The 19,772-nt window shown below is 37.5% G+C and overlaps 1 protein-coding gene across 12 annotated transcripts in view; it reads right to left on the bottom strand.

Annotated features, from left to right (window-relative positions):
- The window catches only part of AP2B1 (adaptor related protein complex 2 subunit beta 1), a 112,379-nt gene that overhangs the window by 41,435 nt on the left and 51,172 nt on the right, over positions 1–19,772 (bottom strand). For 7 of the 12 annotated variants that reach the window (XM_081027433.1, XM_081027429.1, XM_081027438.1 and 4 more), the window contains 4 exons: positions 14,962–15,154; positions 3,230–3,271; positions 2,261–2,407; positions 1,020–1,165 (listed from right to left, as the gene is read on the bottom strand). In XM_081027433.1, the coding sequence (XP_080883559.1) occupies positions 1,020–1,165; positions 2,261–2,407; positions 3,230–3,271; positions 14,962–15,154 (528 nt within the window). The remainder of the gene's footprint in view (positions 1–1,019; positions 1,166–2,260; positions 2,408–3,229; positions 3,272–14,961; positions 15,155–19,772) is intronic. The other 5 variants (XM_081027439.1, XM_081027431.1, XM_081027430.1 and 2 more) reach the window with 1 other exon arrangement.

Below are 19,772 nucleotides of genomic sequence, written 5' to 3'. Positions count from 1 at the left end.
TCGGACTATTTAAAATTTTGAAAAATCCAAAGACAAATAGAAACGAAAATACGAAGGCAGGCTCAGCAGATTGCCTTTATTAATATATTCTCCCAACAGCCTTAGCCTTTTAACATGGCCAGTTCCCCAAAAAGTGGCTGGACATATAACTGGTCTTGACAGAAGGAAACACAGACTTTGTAGATACGTAACTGATTTCTAACCTGCCAAACTTTCAAATCCAGGGTACAAAAGTTATTTCCAAATTATTAAAAATAAATAAGAGTTATTGATACAAGTTGTCATTTACAATTTTATTAAATCTGCTTCAAAGGTACAATTACTACTTTGTTAGAAACAAGTTTGAATATCTTGTATTCATGAATGAATGGACCTGCCATCAAAGTCTAGCTGTCAGTTCCCTGAACCACAAAATTTAATAAAAACCACTGATATCTCCGAACTACAGAACATCAACCTTTTACTTCTTCACGCTCTCAATAAAGAGAGGATTCACTGCTAAAAGCAGTCAGCCCATATGTGATTATTCAGTTAACCAGATATGCTGTCTTCTATATTTTTGACATCAACCAAAGTATTATATGTTCCTTTTTTTCCCACCAAAATGTGAGCTTTGGACACATCTGTTTGGTCCAGTACTCTAGCCTCAGTACCTGGAAACGTCTGGCACATAGATGCCAAACAATTACTTGTTGAATGAATAAGTGGATTTCAATCAAAAGATTTTTTATTTGATAAATTGTTTTAGTAAAAACACTCTAGTCCTAGAATTCTTTAAGAAAGCATTAAGTAAGTTCTGGTTTCCTCATGCCAAGTGAATGCGTTTCCCAACTAAATTCTCTAGGGCCTCCAGAGTTGAAACTGACCACTGAATAGACGTGCAACAGCCAGTACTCACTCTACATCTAGCATCTGCCAACATGAGAATTTTCACCCATTGTTAATGGAACATTTTCTCTTGTTGGGCACCAGGTACATACGACTGTCTTAGGATCAAGCTAGGGACTCAGATTTCTTACCTATTCTTGTTAAACTGGATTGCAAAGTCTGTCATGTGCTGCAGAGCTTTGTTGGTGAAGTTCATTTCCATATAGATGTGCCCTTGGCGATGAGTAAATGTTCCGGAAATCTCCAAGCCTTTAGCCTTTACTGCAGGCAGCCAGACCTGAAACATAGCATAAAGCCCAATGGAACTAAACAAGATTTATCTCGATGCTATTTGTTTTTGAATAAACAAAAATTAAAATTTCACTTCCTCAGGCAATTATGGTGATTTTTTTTTTATACCATAAGTGTTAAGTCAGGTGCAAAAGACTCTGGATAAAAATCGTATTTTCCCATTTTTGAGATAATTCTCAATTATTTAAGAACCAAAAGACAAAAACAAACAGTCGATGCGTAACCTTGTCTTCTTCTCCACCCTCTGTTCAACTCGGTCATTTTACTACTTTTGAGTACTGCTATCAAAAAGATATACAAGAAAAAGAGAAATTCCAACGAGTATAAAGTGGCTGTTGTTAGTAGCTTTGGTAAAAAGCTTAAAAGGAAAGAAACTGAATCTACGAATGAAAATGCATAGTATAATCTTGGAAGGCTTTTTTATCATTACCAGAACCATTACTGGTAATCTCCTCAAGGGTAAGGACTATGTCTTATGCATATTTTTAACTCTTGATGTAGTTTCTGGTAAATAGTACTATTTGTTGCTTAAATCATCTGAATATCTATTCTCTATATATAACTCATTCATTACCCACCCCTGGTCCCAAAACTACAGTAAAAGTAGTTTCTTTCCCCTTTTGAATTTCTATCTGAGCATCACATCAAGTAATGACGCAAAACCTAAATAAATCAGACCTCTAAAAAGGTACACCAAAATCCATGAAAACCAAACTTCAGCAAAGGGAAATGGTACGAATGAGGAGTAAAAATGTTACTTCTCTATACTGTGTTTTCCCCATTGTTGCACTGGGTATCAAATTTACACTAGACTGACTTCAGTGCTGACAAACTAGATAATATTTCTAAACATGAGAACAAAACCCAAATATTTAGTATTTCCAATATTAAGTCTAATTATAAAAATGGTTAACAAAAATACTACACTGCTTCCTACTGCTAAACTTGAGGACCACCTTTCATCTTCCTCTTAAATCCTGCAAAACAAGGGCCCAAACCAGGAATTTTGTTATCAGTAATACAAACATTGGAAGCAAAGTAATTTGGGTCCTGTCCACTAAGAAAGCGTTGCTTTACTTACAGCCTTAGGAGCCACATATCCACCAGGTGCCATGCCTATGCCCGTGGAGAGTTCAAACAGGTCATTCAGACCACTACTGACCACGGCAGGAGTAGGTGAAGGAGCAAAGGTTGCAGGGACCGACGAAGGGATGAAGGACTGTCCCACCTGCAGAAGAAAAAGGGAGGGGAGGGGAGCATCGGGAAGAAGAGATTAATAGTCCTTAAACTGTTGCTATATTGTATTTTAGTAGTATTGACAAATCAGTAAGATTACACCGTAATTACAATATTCTTAGGAGTTGAATTAGTATATTCTTTGTCCTTTTAATCTTCATTGATAAAATACACACACTCTTCAGAAGTTCTATCAAGAGAGAGTGATTAGTACGACCAGGAACACAGTGATCCAAGATTTTTTGTTTCCAATTTTAGCTTCCATGATTCTGTGCCAAAGGCCTACAGGTACCCTGAAAAAGGGGAGTTTGTTTCTACAGATAGAAGGAGAAGCATCCAACTTAGACAGCAGTTCCATTTCCACTTGGGTCCAGGCAAGTCTTACTTCCCCATTTAGGCGTAAATATCTAGTAGGAAACTCTCCTGGGGAGAAGGATATTCACATCCCCAGAACTAACTTACAATGAGAGTCTCACTCTGAGTCCAACTGACTCAAGTTTTTTTTAGATGACACCAGAGAGTAAGAGCGTTCTCCAGTCAAGAGGGGAAATTCCATTTCCTTTAGCTCTTTAATGTTAGGAAGACAAGGATCTCTGTAGACACTTGACTGTAATCCCTAAACATGCCCCTATACCACACGTAGTGCATGACCCCAAAGGTTCCAAGTAACCCTATGCTACTTTCTGCTCTTCATATAGAAGTTTTGGTGTACAGTGCTAGATAGCAGCGGTGGCTGGTCTGAGAATGTATGCATAGGAAAGACATCAAACAGGGGGCAGCGCATCCCATGGTGAAAAAAACGGATGGCACTTACTGCCGGACTTCCTCCAATGCCCCCGCCAAGGTCACTGCCAAGCTGAAAGAGAGAAAGGAGAGAGAGGAGAGAGAGGTAGAGTTCATTTAGCTAAGTACTAGATGTCCATGTAGAATCTGTAAATTGCTCTACCAAGTTGCTGGGAATATATGCTATTTAACTTGTCTCCCAAAGCCTAAAGAAATATGTCCTAGGTGAACCGAGTAGTGGCAGTGATGGTGTGTGTGTGTGTGTGTGTGTGTGTGTGTGTGTGTGTGTGTGGCAGAGGGCTGGAGGGGTTGAAAAAACTTGGAAAGAAGATGAAGCTGAGACATCTCAGGGATGTTTCAGATCCAATCTTTCCACTGGGGTACATAGGCACAAACCCAAGCAGGATTTAAAGAGTTTGCATATTCCAGGAAGTTCTATCTTTAAGCAGTAATATTTTGAATATGTTTTTTTCTTTAAAAGGAAATTTCAGGGTGAAAAAAAGAAAAGCAAAGAAAAACTAAAATGTGCTTTGATCTACAAAACCTGCTGCCCCACTGAGAAGGTGGTATCCAAACCAGTACTGAGGTACAATTTCCAGCTTCAAAAATTATAGGAACAAGAGTAATTTTTAGAGTTTAGAACTTTCCTAAGAAAGAAAACAGTTGGGATAGAAAGCTATCCTACTTGGGGAGAAAGTGGGAAGGCATACAATGCTTCAAATACCTCTCAGGGTCAATGCTACTAAGGAGAAATGCTGTGATTTATTTGGAGTAGAGCATTTAAAAGTATGCTAACTGATGGAGAATTTAACTCAATTAGCCAGGTGACAGGAAAATCATCCCACAAGGTCTTAGCTGCGCCCTTTCCCCTCCAAGGCTCTTACATAATTCACCGCAAAGTCAGTCTTCCATGACCAAAGCATTAAAGAAGAACTAAAGCTGAAAAGAGCTGAAGAAACAAAACACACAATACACAACTAATAGGGATGTTGAAAAAGCAAAAACCACCTGTTTTTGCTACAGTTCCATGTTTGCTTCCTCCTTAGTTCTCACTGTGCACCTAAAATTCCTCTTTGAATCACCACATGGCTTATGTCTGCTTTACAAAACAATGTTTCCTTTACTCTGTGTCACTTAGTGGTAGGAACTTAAGAGATATTTGTGCTGTGGTTGTGTTGGAAAACAAAACTGTATTGGTCTTCGGGATTTGGGAAAGAGGATTTATCTATCTTCTCAATGAACAGGTATATAAAACAGGGTGGCCAAAATCTGCTTTCTCCCTGGTTCTACAATTGCACACATCTGTAGCATGACATCTGGAAAGCATAAAATTCCTTTTATTCAAACAAACACAGATATAATATTTGCTGGGATACAAGGCACTACTGGGAATAAAGATGTCAGGCAATGAGGGGAATACATAGATGAATAAGATCCAGGCTCTGCAAACTGGCAGGAGAAGTAAAACACGAATGCAAAACCATACAGAACATACTAATGCAAAAAGAGTAAGTTCTAAAGGGAAGTGTCTCCTTTTGGCGGGAGGATAATGAAAAGCTTCAAAGAGGTGGTAGTTTGGGATTATAAAAAGCAAAAATGGGGGGTTATTTGCCAATAAATACCATGAACAAAGGCTGAAAAAGCATGAATAAAAGCATGATCAAGAATGAGTGAGTATAGTTCAGTTAAACTGGAGCACATGATAGATATGTGGGTTAAAAAGTCACAGAAGTTTACAAAGGTAGGCTGATTATGGGAGGTCTAGTTTTTAATTTTTTCCTTTAGAAAAACCTGGAAGTTTCTCAGACTAAGATTTCAAGCTTTCTAACAGTGTTAATAACTATTTCAATTGTGTTCCATTACCTGTGATTTTCAACCTTAGATAAACAATGGCATCAACCACCTGTGTGTGTATGGAGGGGGGAATTAAAAAAAAAATACAGATGCCTGAGTCTCACCCCCAGATACAGTGATTTAATTGTTCTGAGGTGTAGTCTGGGCATCAGAATTTTGAAAAGCTCCCCCTGCCATTCTTCTGTACAGACAAGGTTAAAAACCACTGCCTTAGAGAATTAACTATTACTTTGACTCAAACAAGATCCATCTGTTCAGAAATGACTTTGAAAATAGTGTTTAAGTAAAAAGGAAGTTAGAAATTGACTAGAAAGAAAAACCCTTTCTAAGGAAGGGGAGGATGCAAAATGTCTCATTAGTCCTGATGTTTTGATCTGGTTTTATGACTTTCTAATCGGCTTACTCCCTCTCCCATCAATCACTGTCCTCCCTTCTGGCCAGGCTTACAATCCAAGCCTGAAAGAGATGCAATTTTTTACAGACCTGGTTGGCATTCAATGGCAAGAAAGAAAAAACACACTGGAAGAGAAATAGCAGTTTTATCTAATATGCTAAATTCAATAAAACTCCTCAAGAAAAAGGCCCTCACTGGTGGTGTTTAGGCCAAAGGAAATAAAGCCCAACTATAGCCCTTATTTTCTTAGATATCATTCTTATTATCTTTGAGTATTTTATGAGCATTATCTTAGCTGGAAAAGATCTGAATGTACTCTCCCCTGCCATGCTGCTTGTCAATTCAATTCAAAACCAAGGAAGAAATTGAAAGGAAATCCTGATACTCCTTTCTTTATGTTCAGTATTGCAGATACAACTCAGCTACAATAAAGAACTCTGATCTGACAGAGACAGAATCCAAGGGATCTGAGAGACATGCAACCAGAAGTATAACGGTGCACATAAACCATGCTATGTCCAGAGAGCAAAGGGAAAGGAAAATCGCAATATATGTTTTCTAACTAGCAAAACTAAAGCTTTTTCAGCCCCATTCCTCTGAACTGAGAAAGATTCTAAGGGAAGTTATTACCTTCCTTTCTGAAAATATGACAAAGGTGATAGCAGAGTAATGGCATGAGTGACTAATAGGAAGATGTCAATTACCCAGTGAGTGGCCTCTCCTATCCACAGTGACAAGAAGGATGGTGCAGATAGTAATCAAGGGGAAAAAAGGCGGGGTGGGCTAGAAAGTTGAACAGGAAAACCCAGGAAAGTTGTCATGTCGACCTGAACTAGCCATTAACCATTTCATTTCAGTTCCTGGTATTATCTGGAGTCAGACAAGATTTATCTGTTTGGTTATATTACACTTACTTATACGGTATAGGGCACAAAAATCAAATTAAGACTTGTGAAAATTCAGTGATACTGTTGTCCAATGAGTTGGTGGGAGTCAGAAGTGAAAAAGGATAGGTATGTAGGGCACGGCTTTAATCTCAGTCTTACGTGTCTAGATACTGTTTTAAGAGTCTCTCAGAGCTGTCCACTTCCCATTGCTCCCAGGATCGCCTTACTGAGACTGCTGTTTTCTCCATGAAGGAAATAATGTTAACTATTGGCTAACTAAATCAGGACACAGGAAGATGAAGGAAATAGAGGTGCTAGACACTCAAAACGGAAAAATTAAGGGGTAACACTGGTAGCCTAAAGAGCAAACACTGCAGTGTTAAGTAAACTTCACTAAACTTCAAGGAATGGATTTCTGTATTGGGTATAGTAATTGAAAACAAGATGAGTGGCTAGGTAAGGAAAAGGAGAAGGGCAAGAGCAGGAAGAAGGCCAAAGTGTTTTGAATACAATCTCCCTGTCAGTCTTTTTCCTGGACATATAAGGAGGCAATCTTGATGTGCACATAGGTGTGCTGGGGAAATGTGAGGTGTTAATCCACGCAGCTCAACCACTGCCTTCTACTTGGGGTAACAGATTCTGTAATACACCATTAGACACTCGACTTCCTGTCCCAATGATGAGAACGCAAGAGTCCTCGATTCAAGTGTGAAAATAAAAACTGATCCTCAAACTCACTTTGTAGAACATCTGATCAGTTACTCTTTCTTCCTTAAAATATGTGCCATCATGAAAATAATGATCAAAACCTTGATATTTTAAAAGATATTCTACTTAAGAGAACTTGTCAAGACTAGTGTTAACAATCACCATAAATAAGTTTGCATTCATTTGGTAACAAGTTTTTGTAGTGCTCACTTATGTGCCAATGTAATACAAATACGAAGGAGAAAAATAGACATAGCGCTTTCATTAAAAAAAAAAAAAAAAAAAAAGGAAATAGAGATGCCAATTTCAGGAAAAGAATTTCAATGCTGAAAACTGAGCAGAATTTTCCTAAAGATCTCCAGCCAACACCCAAATTTCCTGTTAGTGGTATCGTTCCCTCAGTCCTCAGTCTAAATTATAGTAGTTGTAGTTGTTAACTGGCACTGTGAATAATACTAATATTTGGCTACTGTCAAAGGAGTGGCCACATTACCCTGCCTGAAGTAGTGCTTAAAGAGGTTCAGTTCATGTTGAACTACACGATAATGTGTCCTTGCACTGCTAATTCAGTAATTGGATGAAAAGCACTGATTTCATGGTGACTCATTATAACTTATGGGCTAAAGGGATTTCAATATGGTTACGTGAGCTCTGCAGCACAGTCAGGTTGAGTCCAGGTTTGAGAGCTGAGTTTGTATACAGCTCTAATTCAGTTAGATACCAAAAGGAAAAACTCTCACTACAATGGCAATATGTTACAATAGCAAAAATACACAGAATGCAAGACGGAAGTTCTATAAAGAAACAAATCTGGCTGATTATTTTTATTTTAAAAATCTTCTATAAAATAGTATCAAATGAGATGGCCATTGAGCAGATTAAAAAAAAATTCCCAGAAATGATCACAATGACTGATCTGGATTACAGATTACTTACCTGCTTCTAAAACTGTGGAGTTGTCTGAGTATCTAAAGACATGCTCTTAATTAGAGGGTAGATTTTAAGTTCAGATAGTTCTTTGCTCCTGTCTAGATTACTACCTCTTTTATTTGATGCCTTCCAGAATAGATTTAATTGAAGGGAGTCTAAAGAATACTTCAGGTCATATACGTAGCTTACTGAGAGTTTGGTTATTCAGGAGTCAAAAAAGAACGATTTAAAAATAGTGTACAATGATATCCATCACAAACAATAAAACATCAATCTGTGTTTTTCTTATTAGGGTGTTAGATTTTAGAAGGCACACACCATCTCCTAGGTGAAAGTAGGATTTTCAGCTGTTCGGTTGCAAATTTTAATTTGATGTTCAAAAAGCTGTTCAGAAAAGCATCATAAATGATAACTAACCAAATTGGTGAAAAGAATCTGTAACCATGCAAAAGCTATTAAGTTGATGGCTGAGAACTGACTTGCTGTGGAATAGCATAAATGAATTTAGATCATACAAAACCATCAGAACACCCCTAAACTTGAAGGAAAAATGGCTTATATCAGCAGGAAAGTAGGGGATGTAACAGATTACTTCCTGAGATGGGAGAGAGAACAGACTGTGACATCAAGTCCTTAGAATGGCCACTACCTATTAGGTCAGATAGAACTCAATGTTGAGTATCATTAAAAATCTCCAAGAGAAGCTCTGCATCCTGTCTCATTTTCCTTTGTAGCATTTACTACCTTAACTGTGCACTTGTCATCGGTCTACCCCCACTAGAATATAAGCTTGTAAGAACTTTTCACAACTATATTTCCAGTACATAGAATAGAGCCTGACAGAGAATATTTGTTGCGTGAATAAGTGCTCTATTACCCATATAAGCAGGGCTATTGGCTATATTATTTCTCGGGGAGAAAATTTTGAAATGAATCATTTTATTGCAGAAAATTATCAAAAAATTGACGAAAGGCTGACAAAACTGTTCCATCAACTGGTCAAGAGCACCATATCTGCATCAACCTTGCCAACACAGAAGAACAGAACCAATTTTGGGGGGAAAAAGAACCCCGCCCCTCTCCCCCCAAGGCCAAAGCCCTTTCTAGAGAGGAAATGTATTGTATTGCTGAGTGGCTTTGACAGCTAGTTTTCAGTGGAAGAATGCCCTGCACATCATTTATTTGCCCTGGAAGTACTAGTGCTTTATATCACAACTCACGACAAATCGACAGAAGATGTGATTTCACGGCTCTACTTAAAAGAGGGTAAGATGAACAATCTTGTTCCTTTTCCAGCAAGATGTGTGAACTTAACCAGTCCCTCTTTTCATGAATAAATATTCTACAGTCCTTCTCAAACTTTTATGGGCCGCCTAGTGGCATGCCAGCCCCAACTCACACACCCAGGGAACCTGAGATGAGTAGGATGGAGAGGCTTAGGGCAAACAAACCTTGTGTTTTACCTTAAACATTCAGGCAATTTTGTATTCTAAGACTTAACACATCAGTGTTTAGTCTGTGTTTACATTATTTCCGTTAAGACTCACATTGTAAGACAGTGAGCCAAGTTTATTTTGCAGCTTTAAATGCAACCTGCACTCTGCTGTGCACCCCAGATATTATGTACCCCAGAGTTTGAGAAGGATCAAAGTTAAGTGAGACTAGACTCTATCCTAGAAGTTGACAATAACAAACAAACTGGAGGAATCACAGAATAGTGTAAAGAATATAAACTCTGAAGTTGTGAAAAAGTCCTGGGCTCAAATCCCAACTCTTGAAACTTACTTGCTATACAACCTTCAATATTCTATAAAATGAGGCTCCATCACCTTGCAGGGTTATTTTGAGGACTAGAAATTATAAAAGTTCTGGCACAGGACTGGCACAGGAGAGGCACTCAATAACTGATCATTATTCCCATAACTGCTAGAAGCCAGCCTTGACTAAATCTATGCCTTGATAAAAAAATAAAAAAAGGTTATAGAAGTCACACTGAAGAATTTACCAGACAAGTGTGCGCCACAATTTACAAAGATATCTCCGCAACACCACCAACTCTAAAATGTAAGCTCTTAAATCACTGCAAATCTATTCCAGAGGAAGAAATATAAAAATGCAAAACTAGTACGTACAACGGATTCCCCACAGCCCAGAAAAAAAACCCCTCAAAACTGTTACTAAAATAGTTCATGACTTAAAATATCTGAAAGGTAAAAGCCTGTAAGGAACAGAGGGGGAGGCTTGGCAAAACACGCAGTGGAGTCAGGACAAGGCAGTTTCTCCTCTCTTCCATTCCGTTCCAGCAGGGCACACTGAGAGCACATTCCTCTGGCAGGAAATCCTTTGTCAGCATAGAGAAACGGTATTCTGGATAATGCTTCCTTTCCACTTTTGATGCATGATAGCACCATTTATCTAAATAGAATAGTACACCACACCTTGGATGAACAAAAGACTATAGTCTAGCCAAGGCCTCTGCTGACAGCCTGAAAACAAAGGCAACAAATAGTCAAGGTTCAATTATTACTTTACTGATCTTCACAGATGTCAGACTCATTAGCACATGGTGTAACTTTATAACATGTATGCACGAGTGATGTACATGGGCACTGCGTCACCTCCCACACCACAAACCAGAAGGATCTGCACTGTTAGAAAAGTCCTACTACCCAGAACGAGGGTTTCCTAGATTCAGTATCAGAGGTCAAACGATACATACATAGCTTCTAAAACGAAGAAACAAAAAACCCAAAGTAACTATGTTTGTAAGCCTGCATCTAAATAGTACAACATCGTGCTTTACGTGTAGAACAGATGTAAGTTCCAGTCCCTGAATCATTCTACAGTTAAGTTCATACTAAAAAGGAGGCAACTACCTGTAGACTTCAAGCAGAAGAGAATACAGTAGTCCCCCTTATCTGAAGGGGGTATATATCCCCAGTTGCTGCCGGAAACCGCACAACACTGAACCATATATATAACACATTATATATGTACATATACACATAGTACGTTTTTTCCTATACATACATACATACCTACATACATACCTATGGGGAAGTTTAATTTCTAAATTAGGCACAGTAAGACATTAACAACAATAACTAATAATAAAATAAAACAATTATAACAATATACTGTAATAAAAGTTATGTGAATGTGGTCTCTCTCTCTCTCTCTCTCTCTCTCTCTCTCTCTCTCTCTCTCTCGTCTGAGATGGCCACTAAGTGACTAACAGTGGGCAGGTGGATATGCTGGACAAAGGGATAATTCATATCCCGGGCACAAGATTTCACCACACTACTTAGAACTGTGCACAATTTGAAACTTACTATTTCTGGAATTTTCCATTTAATATTTTTGGCCCGCAGTTGACCACAGGTAAATGAAACTGTGGAAAGTAAAACTGTGGATTGGGGGGCAGAGTGGGAGTGGGGGGTAATCTACTGTATTTCTTGAATGAAAATTCTAGAAAAATTCAACCCACTAAATATCAAAATTTCACAAGTACAATAATGAAAGACGGTGAAGGATCACCAGGATATGAGAAGAGAAGAATAACATCTTCCAGTGAAAATGAGTTTTAGACAGAGGAATAGAAAATGGGCAGACAATCCAAAAAACAAAACAATTTTCAGTCTCTAGTTATGGAAAATGAGCAAGGGTAAAAAGGACCCTGGGACTGAGCAACTAACCCAATTTGGTCATATTCCACTCTGACCGATCAACTTCTGATAGACTGGATCGCCTAACAGCAAAACACAATGGAAAAATGTCCTGCGGGGAAAAAACAAAGGTAAAGCCAGATACATCTAAATTTGTAGGAGGCGCCAAAGAGGCTCACTGGAATATAATTCTTCTGTGGAAATTAGTCTTGGCTTAGAGATCAATTTTTAATATCTCTACCCAACTCCATTTGTAATTTCATTTGGCTCAATGTTCTCAACCTGGGCTGCAAAACTAAAATAACCTGGGTATCTTTTTAAAAATACCAACGTTTAGGTCCTGTTTCCCAGAAAGTCTGTTTACTTTATTGGGCCCAAATTCTGATAGTATTCTTTACAATATGGTGCTATTAATAATTATCCAGCTAGAGTTGCGAACTACAAAGCTTGCAATAAAAGGTTAGTAACTGCCAATGCTTCTTGAGCAGCACACCACTGACCTCTATAGGTAAGGTGCTGTTAGAAACCAAAGCTAAAGCATTAGCCACAGTCTAGAGGCCTTGTTGACATAACACTGAGCTAACCCCAGTGCTGCTTGCCAGGCAGCCACATAACTCCAATCCTGCCCATATTTTAAATGGGGGTCTGGGTCAAATTCTACCACCCCTAGCAACATTATTCTTCATAGAGAATACAAGAAAGACCTTTAACAAAGTAAGTGCAAGTTTCTTGCCCTCCCTCAATTAATTCGGGGCAGAAGAGGCTCTCTCTTTCTAGAAGTGTGTCTACTACTGAAGTCAAGAGAAAAAGGCATCTGGGTTTACCAGCAGCTATAAACACCAAACCGAAGTGGTTCACAGTGGTCACAAATATTTATGTCTACTATGCAAAACGTGGTCCATGGACCTGGGAGCTTGTTAGAAACGCAAACTCCCAGGTCTCACCCCAGACCAATTACAGTAGAATTTGTCCTATATAGGAACTTCCGGAGACTTCGTTGCACACTACAGTTTACGAAGCACTGCTATGAGGCAGAATTCATCAAGAATGGGCACTATCGATACAGATTAAGGGAAAGCGTTGAGGGTTATTTTCCTTTTTAAATTAGATAATTTGCACGCGAACAATAAAAGGATTTTAAATGGCATAGTCTACTGCTGCCTTAGAAATTCAACTTCCACACAGCCAGATTTAGACATTCCTTGTAATGTTCTCCTAAAAGGAATGAACCTTGGTTCTGTGAGTATATATACATTCAACTATGTACAGATCCAGAGCAAAAAAGGGGCTTTTATTCCTTATTTTGATTTCTAGGATATACTTATATCCTAGAATAAGTTGAAGAAAACTGCATGCAAACACTTTCTGGGGCTGTAACACCAAGTATAACATTTTAAACGCTGAAATCAGAAAAAGCTAAAATGTAGAGTTACACAGGGCCTATATACAAAGGCTGTATGATATTAAGAAATCCAATTGATTCTTCACCCCCCCCAATAGAACACCCTTTACCAAAAAAGAAATAGAAAAAATCCACGTGTGCCACTGTCTACTACATTATAAGAAAGTTCTGACAGTTTTTCTATCTGAAGTAACACATGCAAGAATTCTAACAGATGACTGAATAGCTATGTAAAATAAGGAGAAAACTCATTGATTTTAGGGGGCTAGCAAGAGCAAATACAAAAGCCAAACACAAATAACCTGTATCTTTCCTTCCATGCTAAAGTGGTCAAGAAACAAGAGCAGAATCCTGGGCCAAGCAACATCAAAGCATAGGGCCTCTTTTTCCCCTCCATCCTTTAAACTTGATTTGTCACTCTTAGGTTCAATGAGCCATCAGGGAAATTAATACGTAGGGTTGTTAAGGCATAAACCTGAAGAAAATGTAACATTTAACTGGTTGATGTGTCAACAGAATGGGAAAAGCTATTTCAATTTTTATAAGGGATTTATTTCTGGAAGTCTCCATGAATACTGAAATATTTCAATATTCATTTGTCAGTCTCCTGAGTCTATAAGGAAGCTATATAGCAATGCAGAATGATCATATGAAGAAGCTATTGTTCTTATACAATCATTCAACTCCATTCATTAAAGATATGAATATGAAAAGTAAATACTTATATTCCCAAGAAACACAACAGGAGTGCTCATTTGTGTCACTACAGCTGGAGTCCAGAGCTTGGTCAGTGTAGACTCTGAAAGCAGTGACTTTCAATTAGCAAAATGCACAACCCACAGAGCTATGACCATAATGCTATTTCCTTAGACTCTGCCAGCCACAAAGTATACGTACCTGTAGTGGCTGGCCTAAGTCCAAGAGAGAAGATACTGCCCATAAAATAGAAGATAAAATGTTGGTATGTGAAGCAGAAAATGTGGTTGTTTTGTGTATGTAATCTCTGAGAACATATATTTTTGTATCTATGGCATCTGTTTTCCAATTTGATGTAGGGAAATAAATCAATTTGTTGGGCATCTTTATAGTGATCAAGTTGACAAAAATCTATCTATAAGTGTCTAGCTAAAAGCCTGTCTAACCTCATCACAGTTAAGTACCCAGTTTGGGAGCCAAGTGATTTTCTGGCCTTCTCTACACAGGTGGAAGGTCATCCTTACTACGTCTCATTTATCTTGTACGGCAACCAAAACTAATTTGGTTCCTATTGGTGGCACATATTCCATATTCACAGATACTCTGGGCTTTAGAGCCTTTTAATATTAGAATCCTGGAAGCTAATTAAATTGGAAGTATGACAAGGTGGCAGGGGGTGGGGTGGGGTAAAGGAGGGGAAAAAAGAAACCAGTCAAGCGGTACTTCTGAACTATAATAAAGGTATGGTTTTTATACAAGTGGCTGCCACAAAACCTTTTAGTGTTAGACAGGGCATAAACCAATGAAATATTAAAAAGGCCAAGCTTTGAAAGCCTCAAAATAGGATATTCTCTATGAGGTCACTTAAATGCTATTCAGATCAAAAGGGGAATTACAGGGGCTCTCCAGAATTAAGAAGCAGGAGCAATAATAAGCTCTGGAAAGGACACCAAACATTAAGATTGCTGAACAATAGGTTGATTCAACATCAAAAGTTCTATTTAGAGGCAGGACAATAAAACAATCCTGTACACTTGCAGATATAACCCATACCACTGATAGTATAATTAATTAATCCTCTAAATACAAATAATTCTGTCCTTTATCAAAGGACATTGCTCTGCTTAACAAGGAAACGTCTACTTCTAAAAAGCTAAATAACCTGAAGTTCTTTAGCATATCAAGAATTAAAAATAACCAAAAGAAAGAAGGAAGAAAGATGCTTACCAGACTATCTAGTCCTCCTCCCAAGAGATCCACTGCTCCCACCTGCATGGAGGAGACCTGTGGCACGTTGACTGGGGGACCCAGGTCAAGGTTTAAAAGGTCCCCTAGAAGGTCACCTTGGGAGGGGATCACCTGAGGCTGTTCCAGGTTGGTGGCAGTTGTGGTGCCAACAGGGCTATCACCTGCATCAGTGCTGTAGACACACACAAAGAAGGGAAAAGAGAAAAGTCAGTTTTACCTGGGACATAATAGCAGGGCAACAGGTAAATGTCAGATATGTAAAACACGAGAGGGAAAAAACCTCTGATTTTACAATCATTTGTTGACATACATGAAGAGATGATAACAATTCTTTTTATCAAAATACAGTTGCTAAAATGAAAATAAATGTATACTACATAACTTCATCAGTCGGTCAATTTTAATTGAGTACCTACTCTATGAAGGAACACCACAATGAGAACTTGGGAGATATTTAAAAAATGTATATATATAAACATACTTATATATATATACAAATTTACATATATTATATATACAAATATATATAAATATACATAAATTTTTGTTCTGTCAAGTAACTTACACTCTAACAACAAAACAATCAGCATTCACAAAATGAATGAAAAGCACAGTTAACTGTGTAATAGCAGAAACGAGCATTGTGTGAGAGTCCGCATATAGACAGCATACAGATGAGAAATAAAAAACAAAACCAGGTGGGGCTGATTCTAAAGGCTTCTGAGAATGGTTTTGTGACTAAATTTTGAAGAACAGCATAGTTGTGAGAAACTGAGGAGAGAACCTCCAAAAAGGAAGGGTTGATTTGTGCAAACGATTTGATTTTAGGATGGTGAAAAAAATTATTATTGGTAGGAGCAGAGACTGGGATTGGTAAGATTTGGGAAAAGAGAATATGAGGAAAACACAACTTTGAAAACTAGTCTGGAGAGTTCTATACAATGAATTCCCACAATCATTCTATTATATAAAGAATTCCTACAAAGAAAAAGACAACTCATTAAGAAATAAGGAAAAGATCAGGCATGTCACAAAAGAGGATATACTAGCAGTCTATAAACATGGAGAGGTACTTCATCTTTACTCATCAGGAAAATGCAAATTAAAACTTCAACCAGATACCACTACATACATACCCACCAGAATGGCTAAAATTTAAATAACAGACAATACCAAGTGCTGCTTAGGACGTGAATCACTTAGAACTCTTACATATACATTGTTGGAAGGAGTGTACATTGGTACAATCAGTTAAGGAAACTGGCAGTATTTCCTATAGCTAAATATACATCTCTTCTATAACCCAGCAATTCTACTCCTAGGTGTGTACCTAAGAGAAATGAGTCTATAAGTCTACCAAAAGACATATATATAAGAATATTCATAGCAGCTTTATCCACAGGAGCCCAAAACTGGAAATAACATACAGGTACATCAACAGGAGAAGCTATAAATAAATTGTGGCATATTTAGGCAATGGGATTCTATATACCGATAACTAGGAACAGACAGCTAATAACGGAACATGGATTAGTCTCACAAACATTATGTTGCATGAAAGAAGCCAGACACAGAAGAGTAAATACTGTATAGTTCTATTTATATGATGTCCAAGAATATGCAAAACTAATCTATAGTGACTGAAGTCAAAATACTGGAGGGTGCGAAATTAATAGCAAAAGGGCAAGAGGAATCTTCTAGGGTGCTAGAAATATCCTTTACCTGATCGGGGTGGTGGTTATATGAGTGTATACATATATAATAATCTACTGAGCTATACACTAAAGATTAGTGCATTATTAATACTAAGATTACTATAAATAAATATCAATTTAAAAAATGGGGGGGGGAATCCCACAAAGAAAATTCGAGGCTCAGATGGCTTCACTGTCAACTCTTCCAAACACTGAAAGAAAGAGAGAGAAAGAGAGAGAGAGAGAGAGACCAATCTTAGATAAATTTGGAAGAGAACAGAGAATGGTAATTGAGAAAATCTGAAAGTAGTTCAGACAGCTTACTGAATATTAAGGAATTATTAATTATTACTAAGGAATTATTGAAATTTAATTTTGTTAGGCTTGATAATACTTTGAGACTTTTTAAATTCCCTATCTATTACAGATACCATTTAAAGTATTTATGATTGAAATGACATGAGGTCTGGAATATAAAATACTCCACCTCACCCCCACCCAAAAAAATGTCTCAATGGCCAAATGATAACACTCGCAAAACAGTGATATCTGTATTGAACCTGAGTGATGAGTATACGCAAATTTATTATACAATTCTATCTTGCATGTTTTCTAAGATTTATGTAATAAAAACTTTTTAAAAAGTAAAAAACACTGCAAAAATTCCATTAAGAAACAAATCTTTTCTTTAAAAACCTAGGTTGGTTTTAAAAATACTTGAAAAATAGAGGACAAAGAAGAATGGAGAATCAAATCTAGAGAATAAACAAAAACCAAGAAGCAAAAGACCAGTGACGCTCCTTATAATTATAGAGGAATCTGGAGGAATGATGGGGAAAATAATATGCTGTTTTCAATTCTGCTAAGTTTCAAGTAAGAAAAACAAGTAGAGAAGTTCAACAGACAGCTAAGGACGAGGGACTGGCAGTCAGTTTTAAAAAGAAACTTGAGGAGAAACCCACAAAACATCTCAGGTGAAATCACCAGAGTAACACAATGCTGGGGCAGGAAGAGCAGGGGGTCCAGAATAAGACTAGGATCAAATGTTGGCTCCACTAATCAACCAGTTGTATGATCTTGGACAAGCAGCAATTTCTCTGAGACAAAGTTTCGTCATAATAAAATGGTAACAATGTCACCAAAACACAGGATTCTATTTTAGAACCTTAGAGAGGATCAAATGAAAACATGGTGTGAACTGGAAAGCTTTGTAATGATAGCTGTGTTTAGTAGATAAGTTCCCTAGGGGAATACACAGAGAATGACAGAAGAGAAGGTTCAATCCAAAGAAATTCAAAAGACATATGCACCCCTATGTTCACTGCGGTGCTATTTACAACAGCCAAAATATGGAAGCAACTTAAGTGCCCATCAATAGACGACTAAATAAAGATGTGGTACATACATACATATAATGGGATATTACTTTGCCATTAAAAAATGGTATCTTACCATTTACGACAACATGGATGGATGTAGAGGATATCATGCTAAGGGAAATAAGTCAGAGACAAATACCATACGCTGTCACTTATATGTGGAATCTAAAGAACAGAATCAACGAACAAACAAAACAGAAACAGACACATAGATACAGAGAACTGACGGTTGCCAGAAGAGAAAGGGGTTCGGGGACTGGGTCAAAAAAAGGGAAGGGATTAAGAAGTACAAATCATAGTTACAAAATCGTCCAGGGGAAGTACAGTACAGCACAGGAATATAGTCAGTAATACTGTAATAACTGTATAGTGCCAGGGTGATCACGTCGTAAATTATATGTCTAACCACTACGCGGCACACCTAACACTAATATAAAATAATACTAAATGTCAACTGCAATTGGAAAAAAAAATAAAGCATCACTTGTGACCATAAAAAAAGAAAAAGAGGAGAAGGTTCAGAATGAGCCTGTTGTGATACAATCAAGATTGATGATTGTACCATATGTCCCAGCAATCCCTCTCCTGGGTATCTACCCAAAAAATCTGAAAACATTTATACATAAAGACACGTGTGCTCCAATGTTCATTGCAGCTTTGTCTACGGTGGCCAAGACATGGAAACAACCAAAATGTTCTTCGATAGATGAATGGATAAAGAAGCTGTGATATATATACACAATGGAATACTATTAGGCAGTAAGAAAAGATGATATAGGAACATTTGTGTCAACATGGATGGATCTTGAGAGTATAATGCTAAGTGAAATAAGTCAGAAAAAGCAGAGAACCACATGATTTCACTCATATGTGGTATATAAAACAAAAACAACAAAAGAACAAGACAAACAAATGAGAAACAAAAACTCATAGACACAGACAATAGTTCAGTGGTTACCAGAGGCTAAGGGGGGTGGAGGGGTGGGAGATGAGGGTAAGGGGGATCAACTATATGGTGATGGAAGGAGAACTGACTCTGGGTGGTGAACACACAATGGGATTTATAGATGATGTAATACAGAATTGTACACCTGAAATCTATGTAATTTTACTAACAATTGTTACCCCAATAAATTAAAAAAAAAAGATTGATGATTGGAGAAGAGAATGAACACAGAACTTCAAAGACTAAAGAGAGAAAAACAGTTTAGAAAAAAAAGTGTCAAGAAAGCCAACCCATGAACTGTCTAAATGGGGGCAGGGTGGTGGTGCAAATATAGCCCAAAATTAATGAAATCAAAAGGGAAAACAATTTTATATACAACTGACAAGAAAATACATGAAATGTCCATAAACGGTATTTCTCTGCATATGAAATTCTATCGTAATACGTGCCATTTAGTAACTGTGGATTTATCAGTACCTCTAAATAGGAGGCAGAATAGGTAACAATGCACATATTTTCCTTCACTAATAATAGAAAAGGAAGAGTATTATGAGACGATAAAGTGAGTCAGATGAAAAGAAGTAGTACATGATTCTCTACAAGAACGTGGTAAATCATTGTGTATTCTTTCTAAATGGAAAATACAAGAACAAGAAAATGTTTCCCACTGTGAACTACAAAATGGTCACCAAAGCAATATTTTTAAAAGGTAAGATTTTTCTAAATTAGACAACTATTTAGCATCTCACCCCCACAGAAAAGCTAACAAGT

Source organism: Rhinolophus hipposideros (genome assembly GCF_964194185.1).
Source record: "Rhinolophus hipposideros genome assembly, chromosome: 20".
Taxonomy (NCBI): Eukaryota; Metazoa; Chordata; class Mammalia; order Chiroptera; family Rhinolophidae; genus Rhinolophus; species Rhinolophus hipposideros.
Note: the sequence above shows the minus strand (reverse complement) of the source record. Positions and strands in the feature narration are given on the sequence as shown.